This window comes from Corapipo altera, unplaced genomic scaffold (genome assembly GCF_003945725.1).
Source record: "Corapipo altera isolate COAL_440 unplaced genomic scaffold, ASM394572v1 61286, whole genome shotgun sequence".
Classification (NCBI taxonomy): Eukaryota; Metazoa; Chordata; class Aves; order Passeriformes; family Pipridae; genus Corapipo; species Corapipo altera.
This window is the reverse complement of record NW_020884907.1, coordinates 3,448,696-3,472,681: the sequence shown is the minus strand read 5'-3', so window position 1 is coordinate 3,472,681 and position 23,986 is coordinate 3,448,696. Positions and strand designations below refer to the sequence as shown.

The 23,986-nt window shown below is 36.7% G+C and overlaps 1 protein-coding gene across 6 annotated transcripts in view; it reads left to right on the top strand.

Annotated features, from left to right (window-relative positions):
- Nucleotides 1–1,189: 1,189 nt before the first annotated feature.
- CEP120 (centrosomal protein 120) overlaps nt 1,190–23,986 on the top strand; it is a 63,669-nt gene continuing 40,872 nt past the window's right edge. For 2 of the 6 annotated variants that reach the window (XM_027652571.1, XM_027652568.1), the window contains exons 1-17: nt 1,190–1,282; nt 2,550–2,706; nt 3,569–3,683; nt 5,392–5,533; nt 7,477–7,625; nt 8,763–8,960; nt 11,031–11,258; nt 11,517–11,724; nt 12,802–12,912; nt 14,177–14,354; nt 16,201–16,350; nt 17,200–17,382; nt 19,208–19,304; nt 19,394–19,546; nt 20,208–20,297; nt 20,718–20,810; nt 22,382–22,543. In XM_027652571.1, the coding sequence (XP_027508372.1) occupies nt 1,231–1,282; nt 2,550–2,706; nt 3,569–3,683; nt 5,392–5,533; nt 7,477–7,625; nt 8,763–8,960; nt 11,031–11,258; nt 11,517–11,724; nt 12,802–12,912; nt 14,177–14,354; nt 16,201–16,350; nt 17,200–17,382; nt 19,208–19,304; nt 19,394–19,546; nt 20,208–20,297; nt 20,718–20,810; nt 22,382–22,543 (2,466 nt within the window). In that variant the 5' untranslated portion in view covers nt 1,190–1,230. Of the gene's footprint in view, nt 1,283–2,549; nt 2,707–3,568; nt 3,684–5,391; nt 5,534–7,476; nt 7,626–8,762; nt 8,961–11,030; nt 11,259–11,516; nt 11,725–12,801; nt 12,913–14,176; nt 14,355–16,200; nt 16,351–17,199; nt 17,383–19,207; nt 19,305–19,393; nt 19,547–20,207; nt 20,298–20,717; nt 20,811–22,381; nt 22,544–23,986 lie in introns of those variants that run through there. The other 4 variants (XM_027652569.1, XM_027652570.1, XM_027652572.1 and 1 more) reach the window with 4 other exon arrangements.

Sequence of the window (23,986 nt, the reverse complement as noted above, 5' to 3'; positions counted from 1 at the left end):
GGGTCTGCCTCCAGGTCTTAGGTAAAAGGTATGTATAAAATGTACTTACAACCTGTCTTGCAGAAGCTGAGTGACAGAAATTTAACTCAGACTGTAGACACAGAGAGGTGCTATGCCAAATGCAATGTTATACAACAGAAGATGACACAACAAAAAGCAGCACCCAGAACTGAACTTGGGCAGATTCAACTCAGATATAGGAATATGTCTTTTTGGGAAGTGTTTCAGCACCAGAATAAATTCTTGCAAAAGGAAAAGGGTTCTCCCTCTCCTGATGTTTGTAAACCTTGACCCAGAATCTTTACGGAATATGTGTGTTACTAAAACACAAGGGTTTTATGTCAGTGCAAAGATTTTGCTAGGCTATCTAATAAACAAAATATTGCAAACTTAAAAATGGTTTCTTTTGCCGTACCATCAAGACGTACTTGGGTAACTTGGGATGCCAAGTGGGGGAACACACTAATTCCTGATATGGCTGCTTAACTGATGATTACTTCACGTGGAAGACAAGAATACCCTAAAACGTTACCTAAGCAGGACAAAGCTGCATTTCGCTAGGGACTGGATCCAGATCGTCCTGCCCTGACACCCATCCCAGGCTGGGGCGGAGGGGGGATGGAAGTAACGAAACTTCCCGGATTTAATAGAAGGGATGTCTTTGAAGTAGCTGGTGTTGGTCCACTGGCAGTGCAGGGTGCTCGAGTAATGTTGGGAGGCGACGTAATAGCGGTGTCCTCAGAGACCTTTAGCTCGACGCGATGTCAGGGCGGGTCGGGAGCGGTGCGGGCTCGGTGCGGGGGTAGAGGCGGTGCTGCTGCCGGGGCAGGGGCGATGTCGGGGCGGGGCGGGAGCGGCGCAGGGGCGGTGTCGAGACGGTGCCGAGTCCGTGTGGGAGCGGTACGGGGGCGGTGCCGGGGCGGTGCCGGCTCAGGAGCGGTGCAGGAGCGGTGCCGGGGCGGAGCGGGTGCGGTGTGGGGATGGTGCTGGCTCAGGAGAGGTTCAGGGGCGGTGCGGGGGCGGTGCCGGCTCAGGGGAGGTTCAGGGGCGGAGCGGTGCCTGTGGCGGCGGCGGAAGCGGGTCCCGGGGCGGGCGGGGCCGGCGTTGCCAGGCGGAAGCGCGGCGGCGGTTGGCCTTTAAAGGCTCCGGGGCGGCAAAAGGGCGGCGAGCGGCGGCAGCGCGGGCGGAGCGGCCCCAGGGGTCCCGGCGGCCCCCGGGCGGAGCGGGGCGATGGTCTCCAGAGCCGCCGATCGGCTGCTGATCGTCGTCTCTGTGCTAGAAGGTAACGGGGTGGGGGCGTGACGGCCGCGGCCTCCCGGGGGCTGCTCATCGTCTCCATGCCGAAGGGAATGTGAGGGAGGGGGGCTCACTGCCTTCGGAGGTGTTTGCTCTGGTGGCGTGAGTGGCGAAAGCCAAGCAACACTGAATAATCAGGCTATGTTAGTAAAACTGTGGACGTACGTATCTTAAAGCCAGGGCTGGCTACCCCCAACTCGAATTTGGAGGTATTTACCCAATGTATTATTTAAAATGAATGAGGAAAGCAACCGTCCTGCCTTGATTTTTTTAATTATTATTATTATTTTTACTTTATTTTTAAGCAGTATTCTGGTGTTTCTATCCTTTATTAGAAATCTGCTGTAAGTTTTTATGTAGTGTTGACTTGAATGCTATTCGTTCTTCATCTTGTATTTCTACAGATTTTACTTGCTGTGGTCTAATTAGTGTGTGAGTCCGGGGGCTGTCTTTTTTTGTTTCGAGTTGTTTCCTGGTTGTTTGGGGTTTTTTGGTGGAGTGGTTTCTCTGTGGCAAGTAAATCCCGTTAACTCTCTGTCCATTTATGTAGTTTGCCAAGGGAGCTTAGAAATAAGTTCCTGTTCCCTAAAATGCCCATAGTCCTCTCCCCACACTGTGATATAAGTAAATTTTAAGCGTTCACTTCCTCCAATCATTTAAATTGTTAATCAGAATACAAGATGATGTTGAATGCAGGACAAATCATACAGTTTTAGACTCTTTCCTAATCTGGTAGTGACTTTTTTTTTTTTCCAGAAAGTGGCTGGTAAAATACCTTTTACTAATTTTATAAGATCATATTCTGCTACGTAGGTGTGGGGCAGTCATAATATCTGCAGTTGAAGCAGAGTAGTCAATTGCTTTCTTTCACCTGCTCACTTATTTATTACCAATCATAAATTTCTGAAATCATACCAATTGCCTAGCTTCTTTCTCTCTGTTCTTTGTTACTTAATACCTTGTTTCTGGATGCTTCACAGATAGTGTGTTTTATGTTATGTTCTTCTTTAATACTTCTGCACAGTGTGAAAGCTTTTTCCTTTTAATGTAAAGAACAGCTTTAGAGTAAGTGCAGGAAAAGTTATACAGGAAATTAATTGTATGTAATCACTTTATGGCATAAATCTGAGCTCTTTGAGTAAGTGGAAGGAACGTGGTACAGGAAGTTAATTTTATGTAATCGGTTTATGGCATAAATCTGGGCTCTTGCTTCTTTCTTAGTGATGGCACATGGCAGGTACACTGTTTTACAGGGCGCTGTTTTCCAAAACGACCCAAACACAGTCTTATAGTTGAAGCAAAGTTTGATGGCGAACAGTTGGCTACTGATCCCATAGAGCATACTGATCAGCCAGAATTTGCTACAGAATTGGCTTGGGAACTTGATAGGAAAGCACTTCATCAGCACAGGTAATGTTAAAAAGTTAAATCTAATTTGGAAATAAAATTTGATTTTCTTGTCTTTACGGTTTCTGAAATACAATTTTTGTGTTACTGTCAACTAAATTGGTTTTTAGAAACTTTCTTTTACTTTAGTCTAGCATAATGTTACCATAACAAAAAGAGGTACTGCATGTAGTATTACACCACTGAAAAAAAACCCACAGGAGCTTAGAGCAAATTATTAATGCTATAATTCAAGCATTGGATTCAAGCTTTCTTATGTATACTGTGACACGAAATTAACTTACTTTATATAGGCTTTTCTGGCTTTTGAAAATGTCAGGGAGAAGGGCTGAGAAATTGAATGTTTGGTTTTAACTTACAGTTTGTATTACTACAACCTTATTTCCAAAGAAATTAAAGAGGCCGTATTTTCTTTGTTTGACAAGAGAAAGACACCTGCTTGTACCATGTGCAAGCACAGACACCTTATCTGTGCCTGTATGTAGTTAGGGACTTTACACAAAACTTTCTCCGTAAGTCCTATTCTTAAGATGCCTTTACAAGTGAAATTCAAATTTCCTGTGAGGCGCTATGCTTATTTCTTGTATGTGGATGAGTTTGTATTTATTTGTTGCTGTTGTCTTTTTAATAGCCCTGGAGACTCAGGCTCAAGGATGCTCCTTTTACAAAGTTAAACCACTTGATTCATTCTCTCACTTAATGATGAAGCTACAATACATTCAATATAAATTCAGTTTCTGACCTAATGAAACTAGTTATATAAAAAATAATTTTTATGTCATTGGTGTGCTTGAAACTTATTAATTATTTTTGAGAACTAATTGCAGAGATAACTTTTAGTATTTCAACTGAGTTGCTCTTTCAGGCTGCAGCGTACACCTATCAAACTCCAGTGTTTTGCATTGGATCCCGTGTCTTCAGCTAAAGAGAATATAGGCTATATTGTTCTTGATTTGAGAGCTGCACAGGAGAAGAAACAGGTATATCATGATGTATAAAGCTTTAAAAATTATGTTTTGACAACAGGACTGTTACTACAATTTGAATTAAGGAGTATGACTCTACTTGATCATGTATGATGATCATGTGGGGGGGTTAGTACTTTTTCTTTCTTTTTTTTTTCTTTATAGGAGTCTCTTTCTTGGCTCTGAGAACATACACAAATGAAAGTGTTGCTGTACTAATCTTGCTTACTTCTGAATTTGATAATTGGATTGCTTGCAACTAATAATTCTATACAATTTCATTTTTTAACGACACAGAAAAAATTATCTAAGCAATAGATATTGAACAATTGAATTGAGTCTCCATCATCAAATCAAGTCTTCTCTTTTTTTTTTTTTTGGTGGACCTCAGTGGAAGATGTGTTAGGCAATTATTTCTAACCCCTTATTACAGCACAGAGTAAGCACAATATGGGACCCTGTATTATTTTGACATTACTCTTCTTAAGGATTTGCAATGCATACATTTGCAGTGCAATACATACTGTGCACTTTCAGTTGAGGACTTGAAGGTTTTCTCTTCTAATTAAAGATTTATTGTATATTTATCTTCCTAACTTGTTCAGTGTACAATTTGGTGGAAAAGAGTATGTTCAGCTAGTCTTCTGGGAACCATTCTACAGAATCTGTTCATATAATACAGAGAGTGGTGGTGAATGGTGCTGCATCCAGGTGGTGACCAGTCGCTAATGGTGTCCCCCAGGGATCAGTGTTGGGCCCAATTCTGTTTAATATCCAACAGGATGAGGTTCCACAAGGCCAAGTGCCGGGTCCTCCGCCACAACAACCCCCTGCAGTGCTACAGGCTGGGGACAGAGTGGCTGGAGAGCAGCCAGGCAGAAAGGGTGCTGGGAGTTTGGATTGACAGGAAGCTGAACATGAGCCAGCAGTGTGCCCAGGTGGCCAAGAAGGCCAATGGCATCCTGGCCTGGATCAGGAACAGTGTGGCCAGCAGGACTAGGGAAGTAATTCTGCTCCTGTACTCAGCGCTGGTGAAGCCACACCTGGAGTACTGTGTGCAGTTCTGGGCCCCTCATTTCAGGAGGGATACTGAGGTGCTGGAGCAGGTCCAGAGAAGAGCAACAAGGCTGGTGAAGGGACTGGAGCACAAGTCCTATGAGGAGAGACTAAGGGAACTGGGGTTGTTTATCCTGGAGAACAGGAGGTTCAGGCTCATAACTCTCTACAACTACCTGAAAGGAGGTTGTAGTCAGGTGGGCATCGGTCTCTTCCCCCAGGCAACCAGCAGTAGGACAAGAGGGCACGGTCTTAAGCTCTGCCAGAGGAGCTTTAGGTTGGATATTAGGAAGAAATTTTTTACAGAGAAGGTAATTAGGCATTGGAATGGGCTGCCCAGGGAGGTGGTGGATTCACTGTCCCTGGAGGTTTTTAAGATGAGACTAGATGTGGCACTTAGTGCCATGGTCTAGGTACCATGGCAGTGTTGGATCAAGGGTTAAAGTTGATGATTTTAGAGGTCTTTTCCAATCTGTTTGATTCTGTGATTCATGATAATAGTGTACTCAAAATAGATCAAATTTTTAGAAATAAAAACCGAGGTATATTTCTGTAGATGATGAAGTAGAAGTGCTAGATTAAGATCGAGTTTTCTATAATAATAGTATGTTACCTTTCTTGGGTTTTAAAGTGCTTTTGGTTTTTATTTTTGATTTTAATTATGTAGGCACCCAAATGGTATCCTTTGCTTAGTAACAAGTACCCTAAATTTAAACCTGAAATACAAATAGGTGTTGTGTTGGAGACTGATTCAAAAGCACTGGTTGATGATTTTAAAGCCAAGGAGGCACCCCCTAGAGAAGGAAAGGGTAAGTAACATAATATCATTCACACTGAATTTAAAATGTTCCTATACCAGATGGACTTGTTGCAAATGTGTTAAGTCTCGAATTTAATTTCACAGCAGTTCCAATGCAAATCCTTTGCAGCCGATTAATGTACCTTGTAGTAATAAATTTTTCAAGGATGCTTTACTGTGGTAGTTGTGCGACAAGCTGCATTTTACAATGGAAATCACTTAACTCCCATGGGCATTTTACTTGTATTTCTGGTTTTTAGAAAGTTCTGTAATGTAAGAAATAAGAAAGGAACTTCTTTACAGAAGGTAAAGTTTCAGTAGTTTGGGCTTGGAATTGTAAAACAGTAAAATGTTTCATTTGTTGGGTAGGCTTCTGGCTTTTTTGATGGGTTTTTCTTCTAATCTTTCAGTAGATCATGATAGATAGATAATCTTTCATAGATCATGACCTATTGTTAAGGATTTTTTTCTGGTAGTGTCTACTTACTGTTGGGATTCATTCTGCTTCTGAATTCCTTTGCTCATTTCTCTCAAAAGAAATGTGAAATGTGTCAAAAACCTGTTGGGTCAAAAATGTGTCAAAAATCTATTGGAACTCAAATGTTAACACTGGTAAATAGCTTTGTGCTGTGCCTTTCAGTCATTTTTTTTTATCTGTGATTTTTTTTAATTTTTTTTTTTAGTGCAAGTTAATGGTTTTTAAAAAACAAAGCCAAAGTCTTAGAAGCTATTTAAAAGACCTTCAAGAAAACCCCCAAACCCGTAATTACATCCCCCCCTCCCTGATCTCCTATCCAAAAACCTATCTACTTAATTTCTGAAAAATGAGCCTCTGGTACCAATTAGTGGATTTTCTCCTACTGATTTTATGATACTTTGTGTTCTTACCATGAGGGTAACTTTTCCCTAATTCTAAATTCATTATCTGCTTATGATCTATGGCTGTGATTTTGTAAAAACAAAGTGGTCAGTAGCAGTAAGTCTTTTACAAGGTTTCTGGCCCAGACTTCACTTACTTGGCTGCATTTCAAGATGGGTTAAGACAGTATTTAAGTTTCAGTGTAATTACACAGCATTCAGGTTCACAGTGCAACGCTGTAAAGTTTGTAAAAGAGGCAAGGAAATACTGTAAATGGTTCATTAGTCTGCACTTCCCTTGAGATATTTGCGCCTGCAAGCTCTTCTACCCCTCACGACATTGGCAGAAAATACAAGAAAACCCTTCTGCCTTCACCCAGCACTGTTTTCTACTTCATGTTTTCTGTGAAATAATTGCTACAAACAGGTTTACCAACTTTTTATTTCCTTCTGTCACCTTAAGATTGGTCAATACCATATTTAGGTAATGGAGGAAAAAAAATGTGTGAGTTTTCACAGGTGTAGAATTAATGTTCCAGACACTGGATATGACAAAGCTGGATTACCCAGTTCTAGTCTAGTCAGGCAGTTTTCCTTTTAGAATTCATGTGTTTTATGCACTGAAGAGTTCAGATGAAAAATCTTTAAATGACACATTCCAAAAGTCTGTGGAATGGCACGTCATACTTTTTCAACAGGTTGTCATATACAGTTATTATCTTGCATTTCCTTTAATGAGCAAAATAAAAAAACAGCATGATAGACTCTAGCCTGGTGAAGTAATCTTCCAGTCACTATAATGTCACTCACTGTAACACTTAACAAAAACAGGCACTAGAATTCTGTTTAGCATAGTGTTCAAAATCACATCTGTGCCCACTGAATAGAAATTTATTTGAGAATTTTTTTGTAGCTATCCCTAAGTATACCTAGGGACTTTTTTTGTGTTTTGTGATGCTGTGCTACCAGGCGTTAAGGTCTTTATTTGCAGTTTTCTCTCCACGTGTACGATACTGAAGTGCAAAATTAGAATCAGATTGCTGCAGCAATTAATAAGATCAGTAGTTGCTTACGTTTTTTTTTCTTCTCTCTTAGTAGTTACTCTTTTTCCTGGGTTAGACCCTAAAAGCGTTATACCAGTCTTGAATGAAGAAGAGGGCTATCATCAAATTGGACCAGCAGAGTATTGCAGAGACTACTTTGTCTTGTCTGTAACCATTGCATTTGCCACACAGTTGGAACAGGTCTGTTTCCTTGCTAGGTACTATCCTACCTTTGTATTTTCACCTTCACATGTTTTATTTGTAGTAAGGGTTTTTAATTGTTTTCTAAGTTTCTTGCAATAAATAACCTTGTCCTATATTGACTTTATATACATTAGTTTTCATTTTAAAACTATGTATGTCAAATTACAGATGAAATATAATTTGTTTGGAGTGCTAAAGTTGCATTTACTTTAAATCATACATACTTCTGTGTTGCAATATAGTGCAAAATGTGTGTATATGGATCATACCAGTCTTCAGTGTGGTGCCCATTTGCTGAAGTTCAAACAAAGTGAAATATTTTTCAAATATGTAAGATAGATGAGACAGTAGAATTTATATGTTGCCTAAGGGAAGAACTTATTAGCTTGGATGAAGTGCTGTGCTAATAATTGTTTCAGCTTTAGACCTCAGGTACTATGTTTATGCTGAACTGTGCCACACTGATACATGTTATCTGATATACTCAAGTTACCATGAAAGTCATGACTCCAAGCTAGCATGGTTTTAATTGATCTGGAACTCATAGTGTATGGTAAACTCTCCTCGGTCTTATCTTTCTTTTTTTCGGGGAAAATAATTTCCCACATAAAAAGTGTAGGACCTTAAGTAAATTTATTGTGGTCTTTCTGGGGTGGCTTGTGCCTTTTTAGGCATTGAGCTGACAGTTGCAGTTGGCTACCGGATGAAGTAACTGTTTGTCTCTTTGTCTCTTATTCAATCACATAAGTTATATAATAGCTCAGTATCTAATCTGCATTATTTGTTTATCTTATCAATATTTTATGAAGACAGTGCTTATTTCTAAGTATTTGTGCAGTGCTTGATGTTACTGAATATATGATGTCAGTTACAGCCCTTAGTGCTGCCAAATCTTAAAGGTAATTCAAAATTGGTCATTTTGCGAGTTATTGTTATGCTTGTAAATTGTTTGATTTTTTTTTTTTTTTTTTACTTCAGTTTGGGTATTTAAAAGTTATCTCATTTGTGTAGTGCAAGCTAGGACTTAGGTCAGGTGCCTGGTAGTTTGAGATCAATTTAAGCTGTCTACAGAAGAATTACTGTAACTCTACATCAGTGAAGGAGATGCATTATTCTCTTCTGAATCTCTTTCAGTTAGTTCCTAGTACTATGAAGCTTCCTGAACGACAACCTGAGTTTTTTTTCTACTACTCATTACTGGGAAATGATGTCACAAATGAACCTTTCACAGATTTAATTAATCCAAACTTTGAGCCAGAAAGAGCTTCCGTTCGAATACGTAGTAGAGTTGATGCCCTTCATGTTTATCTTTGTACACAGTCAAAATTGCAGGTAAGCTGTTTCATCTCAAATGTGAATGAAAATAAATAATGAAAATAAAAGAAATAGAATATGTCTCAGGCTGAATCTGGGAAGCATTTTTGTTTCCAGAACTAAGATTGTATTGCTGAAGTTTGGCCCAAATAGAAGTTCATTCTCGCTAATATGAGGGAAACCCTAGCAGCGAGTTTCCCATCTCAAATGGAATACAGAATTCATAATATAGTTGTCATGGTAGGCTAATTTACATATCATGATAAAAGGTGTTGCTGGAACATGATATACCAAAAGAGCTAATGTGGCATTCCCAAGAGCTCTGAGCTCTGGGACCTTCACTGCAATCAGACCATCTGCAACCCTGAGTCCTGCTTTGTGCTGCCTATGCTAATCCCATGCCAGCTGCTCAGGTCATTCTTGCCTAAATTCTAAAATCACTGTCCTCAGCACTCGCTGTGAGTAAGAAGGGAGGTCTGACTTTTTTCCCCGCTCCTTAGCCCAATACTGGTTTTAAATGCACTAGAGACGTATTTGGGCTGTTATGGGATATTGCTTATCTTTAGCTTTGCCTTTAAATGGGAGACATGGTTTAGTGGTGGAGTTGGCAGAGTTAGGTTGACAGTTGGACTCAGTGACCGTAAGGATCTTTTGCAATCTAAATGATTATATGATTCTAAATATTGGGTAGTATTTAACGTCTTTATGACAATCTGTGCATAACTCACACTTAACTAATTACAAGAGACTGGTTGAATAAGGGTAGTATAGAGTTTCTATTAGTGTAGCTGGTAAATAAGACAGTATTAGTTGTATGAAGTCTTGGATCTGGACCCTTTTAAAATTATTTTCCTTGAGGTTTGTAGAGACCATTCTAGTTTTCTTATCCAGCAGAGATTAAGAATGTTTTTGTTTAAATCTTATTTTGTTTCAGATTTTTTTTCTCTCTAAATATTTTTCAGTTTTTGGAGAAATCTATGCACTGATATGTTTGGAATTTAATCTTAGTCTTGAAACAAAGTAATATAGCATATATTGTACATATATGTCATGTCATATATACTTATACAGAGAATTATACATGCCTGCATCATGTTTAAAGAATGACTTTTTGAACGAGAATTGTCATGAGGTCAGATCCACATTTTGGTTTACAGTTTTCTTTCTCCGATTTCTCATTCAGCTTCTTAAAATTTAGGATATAGGATTGGAACACTGTCTTCAGATTCTTAATTTTAATATGCTTTTCCAAAAATGAAGAGTTTAGTTGTAAAAGGTGCTAGTTGTCAGACTGGAGTGTGTATATATGTAATGTATGATTGTATTTGTATATATGTGTATATATACACACGCACAGGTATGTATATTCACAGCTGACACTCTTTTTAGCATGGAAGTTTTCCTTAAGTGTAATAAATATTAAAGATCAGAATACAGTGTTCTGATCTGCTAAATCAAAACTGAAGTGACCCTTATTTGAGAAAGAGCAAGTCGGTATGTAAGTTTCAAAGACTAACTTTGAGCAAAATAGATTATCTTAGGGTGTGTTGTGGTTTTGTTTTGGTTTTTTTTTTTCTTAAAATACGTCTTTTACTTAGATTTATAAATATTAAGCTGTGTAAGGAGGAAGCAGTTGAGTCAAGTTTTCAAAGAAGAATAATGGTGCTTACCAGGAATTAAGAACAGCTACTTAATTCCAAAAATCCTTGCTGCTTAAGTGGTGGCTAAATACATGCACAAAGGCTGAGCTTTCAAATTACTTTTTTCTTTACCTTGCAGTCATGCATTTTATATGCCTATATGTTAAGGGGAAGAATCTGTGCTGTGTTTAGAAGGCACAGACTATTGAATTTGTCCTATGGAAGGAATGATATGACAGGTCCTCAGAAGGGGAGTACAGCGATCTGCTACTGCCCTAGCAGTGGGCAAATATTGACATTTCATAGCTGCTCATATTCTCAGCATACAGGGACTAGGCTAGGGATGATGACTTGTTGCATATATGCTACCTTTAGTGGAGAGTGTGCAGACAGTTCAAGTGAAAATTGCACATACCAGATACTTTCTAGCACCTCTGTGTGTGTACAGATCCATCTCTGCTGTGGGGACCACTCTCTAGGAAGCACTGAAATACCCTTATCTGGACTACTGAAGAAAGGAAATGTGGAGATTGATCAACACCCTGTGGCAATAGAAGGATCATTTGTCCTTGTTCCACCAAATAGAGCTAAACAGAAGCTACCACAATTGCCTTTGGATCTGGCTCCTACTCTTGGGGTATCTGTAGTTCTTCAAAGGGAGAACATGACTGCCCAGGTATAGCTTACCCATTTATTGCTGGTTTAAACACTGTTGCACAGTTTCACGTTAAAAAATAATTGGTGTTTCTAAAGTCTATTTGACAGTTGATTATGTAAAAGAAAACCTGAAATAATGAATTGCTTTATATGAAATAATCCTTTCATAGAGTTATTTTTCTATATCTGAAAAATAGTCTCAAACTCTGAAAGTGTTGCAGACAGAATTTTTCAGTGCAATCCATGATCAATAAGAAAACTGTATCACTTCATTCAGCTTTTGATTCCCTTAAATGCTCCAACTGAATCTAAACAGCCACAGGAGAAAATTCTTTCACCTGTTAGTGGAAAAACAGAGAGCCTGCAGCAGAGATCCCAGAAGATCCCATCTCAAGCTGATCAATGTTCTTCAAAAGAAGATGTGGCAACAGAAAGTGAAGTGGAAAGTCTTAAGTTTGAAAAAGGCACAAAACCAAGGAAAACAGGTATGTGGTATATAGTTTTTTACCCAGTTGTTATGTGGTCTTGGATCATACACTATTCATTTGCAGTATATTTGTGAAGTTATACTCACTTGCAGTGATAAATTTCATGCAAATAAGAATTATTTGCATAAAACAAATAACAGGAGGGGGATAAGGGGATAAATGTTGTGATTTGAACATAATGGTTGTTGAGAACACTTGAAAGAGCCAGATAGCGATTTGGTAGCGTGCAGATTACAAGTGATGTGGATGGTCATCAGCTTGGAAAACTGTAACACAAGTGTTTGGAATTTCCTCAATTTGTGAATGAGAAGGCTCAGTGAAATGCCTATGAAGAAACAGACTTGTTCAATAAGTAGATGAAAAGATCTAATGTTCACATTGACTAAATACAAAGGCAGGGGTAATGTGGGATTTTTAAAATTTCCAAGGAATGTACTATGTGGATAATAATTTTTGAAGACAAATGTTCATATTATACAGATTCCTGGACAAAACCAAGCAACTGGGTTTTTTTGTTTGGTTGGTTTTGTTTTGTTTTTATATTATCCTTTTGTTTGGACTTGGTAGCCCATGTAGCCTTCTCAGACTTGTTTCTGATTTGAGAACTGGGTCAGGGAGAAGTGGAAGAGGAACAGAGACGAGAGAAGAAGAAATACTGTAGTAATAGAATAAAGCTCAAAAGAATGTTATTTTGCTAAACATTACTGAATATGAGTCTTCTTAAGAGATGATTTATGAATAAAGCAGAATTACTATTTTTCTAGTGATACTTGTATTGCTGGTCTTTTGCGATTGGTGCTAAAGACACCCAGTTCTGTGGAAAACCTGTGTCCTAGAATGTGCTCTCAGGATTTGTCTGCTAATTCAGCCAAGTTTCCTTTTAATCCTAACTGATCTTATCTAAGCAAGGATTAAGCCCTTTTTATATGGAATGTAACAAGAAAGTATTGTGAACCCAGCATCTGGTTTGAATCTATGTTTAAGAAATCCAGGATTGTGCTTTTTTATTAATAGTAATAGTAATTTTATAACTGTGTTAAAATGTAAAACTTGTCGTTCATATTTTTCTTTCAGAGCTGGTGTCTGGCTGCTGCCAAGAGGTTAATAAGCAGTACACTGAAGAGCTTCCAGGTTTCAAATTGCAGAGCAGAGCAAAGTCACCTCTATTAGATCTGCAAAATCCCAGTAATGCAAAATTTATCCAATTTAGTACATTAAATAACATTTGAATATAGTAGCAACTTAAATGAATTTTAAGAGTAAGCTGTATAACTTTCTTGTTTTCATATGTGTGATGACCTTAAAATTCCATTCAATGACTTCTTTGCACCAATCAATCTACTGACTTTTTAGCTAATCAGTTAAAATTATTTTATTCTTATGTTGTGTTAACTAGCTGATGTTGAAGTATTATGGAATTTTTCTTTTTGGCATAGTTACTGTTAATGCACGTGAAACACCTAGAAACAAGGAGGAAAAATAGTCAATTGTGTATTTCTTTGAAAATGACAAAAATGGAAACATTTTAAACAATTATGAAGAAAGAGTATCAGGACAAGTAGCACTTACAAAAGGCAGTTAAGTTCCTATCTGACAGTTTCTTTCTCTCTTTGTTTTTTGTAGGGACTCAGTAGCTCAAGTAACTTTCTAAGACAAACAAAATGTCTTAAACATTTTTGGAGGATACCTTTTGGTAACCCTGTCCATAGGACTTTTAGTTTGTGTTACTCTTTGAAAGCAGTATCGGGTCCCAGCATAAGGACATGAGAAACCTGGGTGCAACTGGACAGGCACTCAATGTCACTTCTGCTTCCTAAATTATAGAACAGATGTCACATAGGCGGGTTCTGTGACATAAGCAGATGTGATTTGCAGAGCTAACCTGGAGCATTTTAGTTTGCTTCAACAGCTAAACCTCAGCTTGGGACCAATAGTTGATGCTGCCTTACATGAGCGCTGTAATTGACCTGGTGCTCTGTCTTTTTAAGTCCCAAAGCAAGGAGGTTAGTTAATTCAAAGCAACCTAAGTTTCTACAAATAATTTTTTTTCTTCTGCATGCCCTCAAGTTGGCTAGGAACAATTAATGTAAACTGTTCAGTCTTACAGCAATCCTTCAGAAGAATTTGGTATCTTGGATCTTAGTCAAATTTTTTTTTCAGTGCGTTAAACTAATGTAGCTTTGAAGATAATGGAAGTAGGGAAAAATACTACATTCTATTAAGATTTAAAGTATATTGGGGTTTTGGTGTTTTTTCTTTGGAAGCAGTAACTTACAAAAAGAGTGGCTATTTTTCGCAGCATTCATTTATACTACAAGGAATCAAAATCTCTTAGGGAAGCAATCTGTCTTCTTGCATTCAAAATGTGACACTAAACTTTGATATGTTTTGTTATTTTGGGCAGAGCAAATTATAAAAAATGTACATGAATTCTCTTTTGTGTTTTCAGCTGATAATGGTCCAGTAGCAGCATCTCAGCCCAACCCTGTGGGTGTGTCCAGTTCTTCTGAACCTGTGTCTGCACAGAAAATTGTTATTCCAGCATCCTCTCATCATTTTTGCTTTTCAATAGACTTGAGAAGTATACGTGGTCTGGAAGTTGGTTTTCCAATAAATTGCATTCTAAGGTACAATTTATTCTTGGTAATAAAAGTATCTTTCTTTTCAATACAAAGCCTTCATAATCTGAATGATTTCTAGTGGTATGCTTCTTGATGCCTTTTATGTAGCTGATTTTCAGTAACAAAATAGTTCAGAATGTTCCTCTGGCTCATCACTAAACTAAGCATTAAATATGGTGTGAAACTTTACCTTTCACTGTAATTTGTATTAAATCTCACTTGAATGTCTGAGCTCTGAAGATAAGGAACATCATTCAGTCTTTAAAGGAAAAGGAAAATTACTTGTCTCACTACTTTCTGACTACATTGCCAGCTGATCAAAGAAGTGATTTGTAATGTTTTAGTAAGAGACAGATCGCTGGTTTATGTGTGATGGTGAGTCTAAAGGAAGCACATTCTAGTTTTAGTGTGAACAATCAATCAGTGTAGTAAATGCATTATCATTCTGAGAGGCTCATAGATAGAAGATGATTTTGATGGATGATTTTTAAAAAAATAAAATTTATATTCACAGGATATTAGTTACTGATGGTATATTTGAATTCACTGGTTAATAAGTTTTCACCACTTGCCTTCTAGTTTCCAATAGGGTCCTTGTGGCACACATGATCTGTAAATGGTGATTCAGTGTGAGAGCATTGAATATTTCTGGCTAGGGAGATGCCTTTGCATTTGCTTTGCCTGTTTGCTGACAGTTTAACTGGTCGCTAGGAAGTGTAGTTGTAGTGTTGATTCTTGGAGTTTGTTTTAAGTACAGTAAAAGGTGGGGTTGGGGTGTAGAGGTGGAATATTTCAAAATACAACTAATATAGAATGCATCAACAATGCCTTTCTGGAGGCTACGTTATTAAATAGTGTGTGGAAAGCAGCAGTCATACAATTGACGTAATTTTGTCACTTAAAGGCTTTTTCACATAACATTCCAAAAATTTAATTTTTTTCAGAATAGTGACAACAAATAGGTTTTGCTGTTTCATGCATTTGAATTTTTACAGTCAGTGATAAATATGGCAAGAAACTGAAGAGGAGAAACATCCGAAAACATAAATGTTAAGAAAAGTTGCAGGGTAAAAAATTGCATATTCACTATAGATTGGAAGCATTATTTGATTTTGGTCTAAACAAGCCCTTTAAACACTTCTGCACAGAAGTCAAAATATGCAATTTTATATATAGTGACATCATTTGATGCAGCATTTATTTTGTTAGTAACTTAACTGACAGCTGGCATCAATTTGAACAAAGTGAAGTTTAAGAAGTTCATGGCCTCCCCTTTGTTATAGTTTATCATACACTGAATTATGCTAGTAGAGTAGTTTCAGGTCACATTTTAAGTCTCATTGGTAAAATGATTTGACTTTCCTATTAGTCAGCTAATGTGTGGGAATTAAAAGTTCATGAAATTTTCAAATGGTTCTGACATTGTGTATACATATACTTAGTTACCAGTTTTTGTGTGTTAGATCAGTCTTCACTGTAAATATAGTTGTAAATGTTCTCAAGCAGCAATCTGCATGTGAATATTGTTTTTCTTTCTTCTAGTTCTCTACTCACTTTTTTTATAATAATTCCAGAATTTTAATAAAATTCATCTGGTTGGGAACATACAGATTATTAAAGGTTTTTTGTCAAAATGACAGCAAATATAAAGAAGCTGGATCAGTCCTGAAGTAAATGAAAACACAAATACCTGAGAACTAAATTCTATTGTAATATGTACTAGTACAAATCTTCCAAACTTTAGTACAAAGTCATGCTTCAGTAGATGATGTCTAAACTGGTTTTCTTGTTGCAGAAGATATAATAAAAATTGTAATTATTATTTTATTATTTTGGTTATTGTTTTTATTAGGTACTCGTATCCATTTTTTGGCAGTGCAGCACCTATTATGACAAGCCCACCTGTAGAAATCAGAAAGAACATGGAAGTCTTTCTTCCAAAGTCATATTGTGCATTTGACTTTGCAACTATACCTCATCAGCTTCAAGATACATTCTTCAGGTGGTAACTTGCAATTTTGTATCTTAATTACACTTTTCTAATTTTTGTTGTAAATGCAGTTGCAAGTTCAAGTATTTTACTTAAGATCATCAGTTTAAGAATTTAGTAAAGAATTCGAGTGCTAATGCCAATGAATATTTAATACCCTGCACTTCCAGTTTCTCTGTTAATTACATTTAAAGCGACGAACTCTAGAACTCTTGATTTCATCTCTGCGTACCTATGCAGGGATTGTTCCTTACAGAAACAGGTGCTGTTCCTGTAAATTGTTACAGTAAAGTAACAAAGTACTACTTCAAATAAAATACATCATTTTTTATTTTTTAATACACAATGGCTTGTTTATTAAAATATGATGTCTTTGAAAATAGAGCAGGTACCTGGAAAGCTGAGCACAGTGTTGAGGGCTGTGAAACAGTTTTCCAAGGAGTTCTACCAACTTTCAACAAATGATTAAAATGTGGAAAAAAAGTCGTCAAAATAGTGATATTTTGAAAAGAAAGTGGAGGGAGATGTATTTTGAGTGACGGTGGCTAAAATTAATTTATAAATATTTATAAATGAAGATGATAGAGTTCTACTAATGTTATTCAGTCAGTTGCTTTCAGTGTAACATTGTTATTCCCTCATAATTGGAGAAAGGACCAGTAATCTGACCAAACCAAGTGATGGTGAAGATACAAGGTCACTCAGTCTCATTCCTCTAAGTGAAAAGCAGTAAACTCATCTCATTGTTTAACAATTGTATCACTTGTTTGGGAAGTTACTTTTAGAGGTTCTTTGCCCAAATTAATAAGAATGCTTCCTCTTTTGTTTTGACGCCTGACGCAGAGATCTTGTTTGTTTCAGATTGCCTCTGCTGGTTGAATTGTGGCACAAGGATAAAACAGCCAAAGATTTACTTCTAGGGGTGGCAAGACTTCAGCTTTCAAACGTGTTGGCTTCAGAAAAAACTCGCTTCTTGGGTGGGAATGGTGAACAATGCTGGCGTCAGACTTGTAATGAAACAGTCAGTGTCACAGCAGCACACGGGTAAAGCTATTTAAAAAGATATTTAACTCTCTAGCAAATTTTGAAGAATTGTTTGTTTAGTAGTTACTTGAAAAAGGACAAGCTCTTCCTGCTTAGCTTTTTGATTAGGCAAACAGTCTGCAGAGTACTGCAATATAGAGGGGGGGAAAAGGCATCCAAGAGATTAAAAGTTAAATTGCCACAGTCATATTGTGCAATGCCCACACCACTACCAAAGTCATTTTTATAAGTCTTTATTTAATCAAGATCCTGGGTAAAATTCACAGACCAATTAAAGAGATAAATAATTGGAAGAAATGTTACTGAGGTAATTCTGAGTAAGTTGATTACAGATATTCCAGAAAACAGTTAACATTCTTTGTTCATAGTATACTTTAAATGCAACTGACTTCAGTGAAGTTAGGAGGAGAGATACATCCATAGAATGGAGAGGTTTCCTGTTTCAGGATTATTCCTTGTGATAATAGCAGAGATTTGGGCTTGTGTGCATCAGAAGGAGCAGTATTAGTTAATGTTCTGTCTGAAGATAAATGTTCATTTACATAAAGCAGTGATGGGATCTTTATGTATATGAAGAACCTGTGTTCTTGATGAAGATGAGTTGTGCTCACAATCAGTATCTAGACCCTTATCTTTTTCTGTGTGATGGTGGAACTTGATTATGCCTTTAGGAATAAATTTAATTGCTATTAACACTGGAGTCAGGTTTAAGCCTCTAATGAATGCAACAGTTAAATAAAGCATGCTATATTTGACTCACAGGAAATCTCAGGTTGCTGATTGATATCACCCCTCCTCCCACACTGATAGAAAATTGACTGACTTTGTTTAAACTTTTTTGTTTGAAAGCCAGCATGGCCTGACTCTGTGGAGAGTTTCTTTAAGATCTCACTGTACGCTAAGGTTCATACTTTCACTTACAGTTTGTTAAAATGAAAACTGGTTTTGCACAAAATGTAGCAACCACTAGATGGCATTCTCAAAATGTAATCGGGTCTTCATTTTGCTGTGCTGATCCCTTCCTATCCTTGCTAGTGTTGATGCAACCTTCTTTTTACACTGGTGTGTTAAACACACTTACTCAGATTTCTGAGGTCCATTAACATGAATTTGTTTTCTTTTTTAGTCAGTCACTGATAGAAAGTTGTAAGAATTTAATGCAGTAATTAATTTTAATGTTGTATGAAGTACAAATGTTTGTTGCTTTTTTTTCCCAAATTAGTGTGTTGAAATATCTGCTATCTAGGCAATTTTTCACTGTGCAAGAGCAGGTAGGTGTTTAACACATAAGTGGTTTTGAAGTTGCCAGTTCTCTGTGCTGAAGCTTCCAGAAATGTTTTTTGGCAATCCAAGGATGGTTTACCCCATATGATATGCTGAGCAATTTATATGTGGATAACTAGAAAGTCACTGTTAACACCTAAAAAAGCAAGATTAATGATTTTGAACAAGTATCTTAAAATGAAGCCAACAGCAATACCTGACAGCTATATCATTAGAAAGATTTAAAGTTGTAGGTACAATTTTGGATCATTTCCTTGGTGCAGGGATATTTGGATTATAGTAATCTGTTAGTTAAATAGATTCCCAATGAATTATCCCAAATTATCTGTTTAAGTCAGAAAGCTTATTGCATAAACTAATCCCTAACTTAACAATATACGTAGGAGAGCATATTTGACTCTCATGTAGACAACTATTCAGAGATTTTGAGCTTACATGGAAATTTTAGGACTTCAGCTTTGATGGTTTGTGTGTTTGGTTTACAATTAATTTCTGTATTTTTAGACAGTTTTCATTAAAATAACATTCTAATTATTTATAGGTCAGGCAACAGAATAGCAGAGCTTTCATACGCCACCACTTTGGAAGACTACGGGCTTGTGAAGGTGCAAGAAGTTCTGGTGTCAGATTCTTCTCAAGTAAATTTTACATAAATCTTATCTTTTTGCCTTGAACATTTATTTGAAAAATTGAGTTTCCAGTGAAAAATCCACTCTTTTTTTATCAGGGTGTAGTTACTGGGCAACAACAGCATATTCCTCACACTCAACCTCACTGTGCTCCAGAAGACCATCCAGAACCTCGAGAAACTCTTGAATACAAAGCGGCACTGGAGTTAGAAATGTGGAAGGAAATGCAAGAGGACCTTTTTGAAAATCAGGTTTTTACTCTTTCTGTTTATTACCTAAATAACGTGATTGCCAGAGAATTTTTAGCAGAATTGGTGAGGGGAACATTACTTCTATTTTTCTTTGCCACTGTTTCAAATAAGAACTAAATTTTACTCATACAGAATATTAAAACCTCAGAGGTACGCTAATCTATCCAGTAATTCCGTATTCTTAAAGAAGAAGGCTAATTATTTTCAGTACCTGAAGAAAGTGTTAGATATTGAACTGCAGAATACCCCCTTCAAAATTTTCAATTACTTTTTTTGAAGTACAGTAGATACTCAAGATTCATATTACAGATGTTAAATATTGACGCTGTATTTCTTTAGTGTCACTCAAAAATCCATTGCTATGTTTCTACTCCTGAACTCATTCTAAGTATTCTTAATCACATGCTTCTTTTTAAAAGATGCTGAGGATCTGGTGTCTATTTGTTAGGATATTTTTCTCAAACTTGTGTTTACTTTGCATTTTGTACTTTAGTGTAAGAAGTAACTTTCACTATCAGAATATATACTGAGTCATAAGTTAGTGTACAAAATTGTTTTGCTTCAGGACTTACATGTGGTAGTACTCTAAAGCTGCTCTTCCAACAGTTTTGATCTGGTTTTCTGGTTTGGGGGTTTTGTTTCTCTCTTTTGCCTTTAAAAGCTTAAAAAGAAGGAAATGGTCCATATGCAAGCACTTGCAGAAGAATGGAAGAAAAGAGATAGAGAGAGAGAGGCACTAGTGAAGAAAAAGGTAAGGAAACTTGTCCTTATATGAGGTGAAAGTCTTACTATAGATCTATCACTAGAAGCTCAAAAAGGTAAACATATAACAAAGGGTCTATGATTAGCCTTTGCACCTACTGATATGCATGTATCTAGTCTGCAACAGTGCAAAAATATTAAAAGTAGTCCTTAATCATAGAATACTTGTTAGAAATCCTTAGGTTAGCTTGCTTTATATGGGTGCTTTTTAACCTTAATTACCTTTCACATGCGTGAAAAACATTTGTACAGCCTGGCTGTGCATGGTGACGTATTAGCCTTTACTGAGTTAGAAAGAAAAGACTCTCCATTGTAAATGCTTAATTAAGACCTGGAGATTGGTTTTATATGTAAGCTTCCAAATAAAAATTGTCATTATTTTATATCCTTTTTTTTTTTGTTTGACTAGGTAGCAGAGTATAATGTTTTTGAAGAAAAACTTCAGAAAACCCTGAGAGATCTAGATAAGCGAGAACGACAGCTTTTTAGTGCTGAATCAGAGGTAAAAACTGCTCGGTTATATTAAGCAATGCAATTGCATTAGCTATTTCTTTAAGATTTGAGTTTTCACTTCATGACAATTGTGAGCTGTGTATAGGTTCTGAAATTAGCCACATTTGCACAGGTGAATAGAGAAGCCCTAGTAATTTAGTCCATATTTTGTTACAACTGCACTTTTTTACTGAAATAGAAATTCGGTGAACTCTTAAATGGTTACTAGAATTACAGAACTGTAAATTGTCTATTCTTGGCACAATTAATGTCAAGTTTAGTACTGTCAGGTGAATACTGTACATGTGCACAACAGTACCTCACTTCAAAAGGTAATTGCTAGATTAACTGTCGAAATAGAAACAGTTGACAAGAAGACCTGGGAGAAACTGTCCAGGTTTTGTTATCCGACAGAGTTCCTTTTTTTTTTTTTTTTTTTTTTAGTGACAGGACCAAAGAGGCTATAAGAGAAACCAGTAACTACCATTGTTTCTAGATCTTACTGATTACCCCCAATATAAGGAAGTGGGGTGTGACTTGAGGGACACTAGTCATATGAAAAGAGAAAGAAAATAAACTGCCTATTTTTGTACTTCAGAACAAACTCAAAATTATGTAGATAAACTGCTGTGGTGGTTTAGCAGTCCAACAAACTTTCTTTTTCCTCCTTGTAAGTCAGATTAATCTTTTTATCATACTAATCCCTTCTGTCCCTGTAACAAAGTTAAGAGAGCTTCCAACACGGGGACTGGCTGGTTCAGTACCCCCACTCTCTGTACACCTCAAGATGCAGTTTGTGCTGTAGTGTTCTGACTTTTAACATCTATGCAAAAAAAATATGATGCTTTGGTTTGGCCAAGAACATGTCAGTCTGAGTAAAAGTAGTTACTTTGAATGTCATATATGTTTTTCTTTCAAAACTTTCTCAAAATTCAGTGGGATTCTGACCTGAGAGTTCAGAGATGATAAAAATCAGTGGATTCCAAAAATGTCTAGACAAAATGATGCAGGGTTCGTTAGCAATTATGTAGTTTGAGAAATGGCTATTGGAGAGGTTACTATTCAGCTAACAATTTTCTGGCCCAGTAGCATCTTTCTAGAAAGTTCAAACATATCAAGGATTGTTTTTCTGTTTAGCTCTATGAAAAATTCAGTATGGTCAGTTTGGACTGCAGTCTTAATGACCTAAGGGCATCTTGGCTATAGCTGTGACTTTGCTTTCTCTGCAGTAAATTAGTATATTTAACTTTTCAGTTTGTAGTAGAAAGGTGAATGTAAAACTTGCCTTCAGCAATCTGTAGAATCATGTAGAATGTACAGAAGAGACACAAATAGCTCTGTTTCAACAGTAGTCAAGCAAGAGTATATTTGTAGCTCAAATACAATAATTGGTAGATTGTTAGTTAAGCTGAAATACAATAAAAAAGTATATAGCAAACATACAGGCAAATGGAATTTTTATTGTTTAATTTCTAAAATGGATAACAGTTTTTCTGTCATGAATATTAGTAACTGTTGTAAGAGACGTTTAAAGTAAAGCTCTCACTCCTATGGATTAATATAAATGTCTCTCTTTTTAAGCTTCAAAGAGTAAAGAAGGAGTTGCAAGCAGAGCATGAACAAAACCTGCAGGTGCTACAGGATTCTGTGCGGCGAGCCAGAGAGGAATGTGCACACCAGCTTGAGCTAGAAAGGTCAAAAATCAAACAACTGGAAGAAGACAAGCTTCGCTTACATCAGCAGGTAAGTACACTTACATTTTCTGCCTCAGCCATTTATCTATTAAAGTGAGCATTTTTATAAGTATCCACAGTGGTTTGGAGGCAAGTACATTCTGGCAACTTTATTATAAACATTTTATTTCTGTTTTTTGGTGAACTATGTGTGGAGATCCATCCCCGTCAGTCTTGCTCAGTTGTAGGGCCAGTTTGCAATGCAAGGGTTATAGTTATTTTTTAACAACTGAAAATGAATTGCAAATAAAAGCCTACATTACATGAAGAACTTGAACAACAGTAAGCATTTCAGTAATTTGATAAATTGATATCAAGTAACATTTAGCAAAAATAGAGAAAGTTTTACTGTATAGTTGTATTTTTCCACTGCAAAAGAGTATTTCTACTATCCGTACTGGGGTGGAGGGGAGAATTATCTTATTATTGCAGTCTTCTATTCTAAGAACAGTACTTTCTAAACTGAGAACATTTAGACTGCATTCTCTTGTCCTGTAAGCTGATTTCTGCTCTGACAACAAGACTAGTCTGGCTATTTTTCTTGATTGTTAAAGTATATTGTAAAAGTTAGTACTTTTTTTTCAGCTGCTACATTATTAGACACTTGATTTGTTGTTACATAGACTAAATCTAATGCCTAAGTGTTTTTTAGAGTACTTACTTAGTTTATGGGGATTAATTACTTGCTTTGGTGTTTTTCATGTCTGATTTGTGACAGTGATAATGCCATATTGGCTTTCACTGTTTGAAGAACTGTGTCAGAAAAAGGTATGTTTTTTTTATTAAGAAGAGTTGTGCTAGGTTCTTGTGGGTTTTTAAGTTCATATTAAACATTGATAATAACTTCTTTTTTTGTCAGCATATGTAAACCACAGTACAGTGAACTTTTTAAAAATACAGCTAGTACAAAAATGCTGCTAACCTAGAAGATGCTAATCTAACTATTCTACTTGAAGTCATTAAATGGAGATGAGCAGTGTCAAACTGCAGACTGCAATCCTCTTCAAAGTGATAAGTGAATCACTTCTGCATTGTATATGTGGTGTTGGCAGCTACCAGTCCAGACAAGACAGCCAATAGTTCTTCGTGCTCAAGCAACCAAATGCCACCACCTAGTATTCTTCATTCAGATTTTTTTTTACTTGCTTTGGAATTTCAGTCTAGGATCCCTCTCTTTGTGATGTGCAGGAAGTTCCTGTTGTTACCATACAGGTCTCTTTTTTAAACCTTTTTGTGATTTGGTTTTTTTTTTTTCATGTGTGTGGGAGGGTTGTGTTGTTTGTTTGCTTTTTAACAAGAAGTGTTCTGAAATTAATTTTATTTTATCATTCTAAACAATATACTTCAACTTATTCCATACCTTTTAAAAGTGTTTGTTGATATACTATTTTCACACTTAGACATTTAGAGAACTCTACAATTGAACTTGTTTGGAAGTAAGCCCCTCTATGTG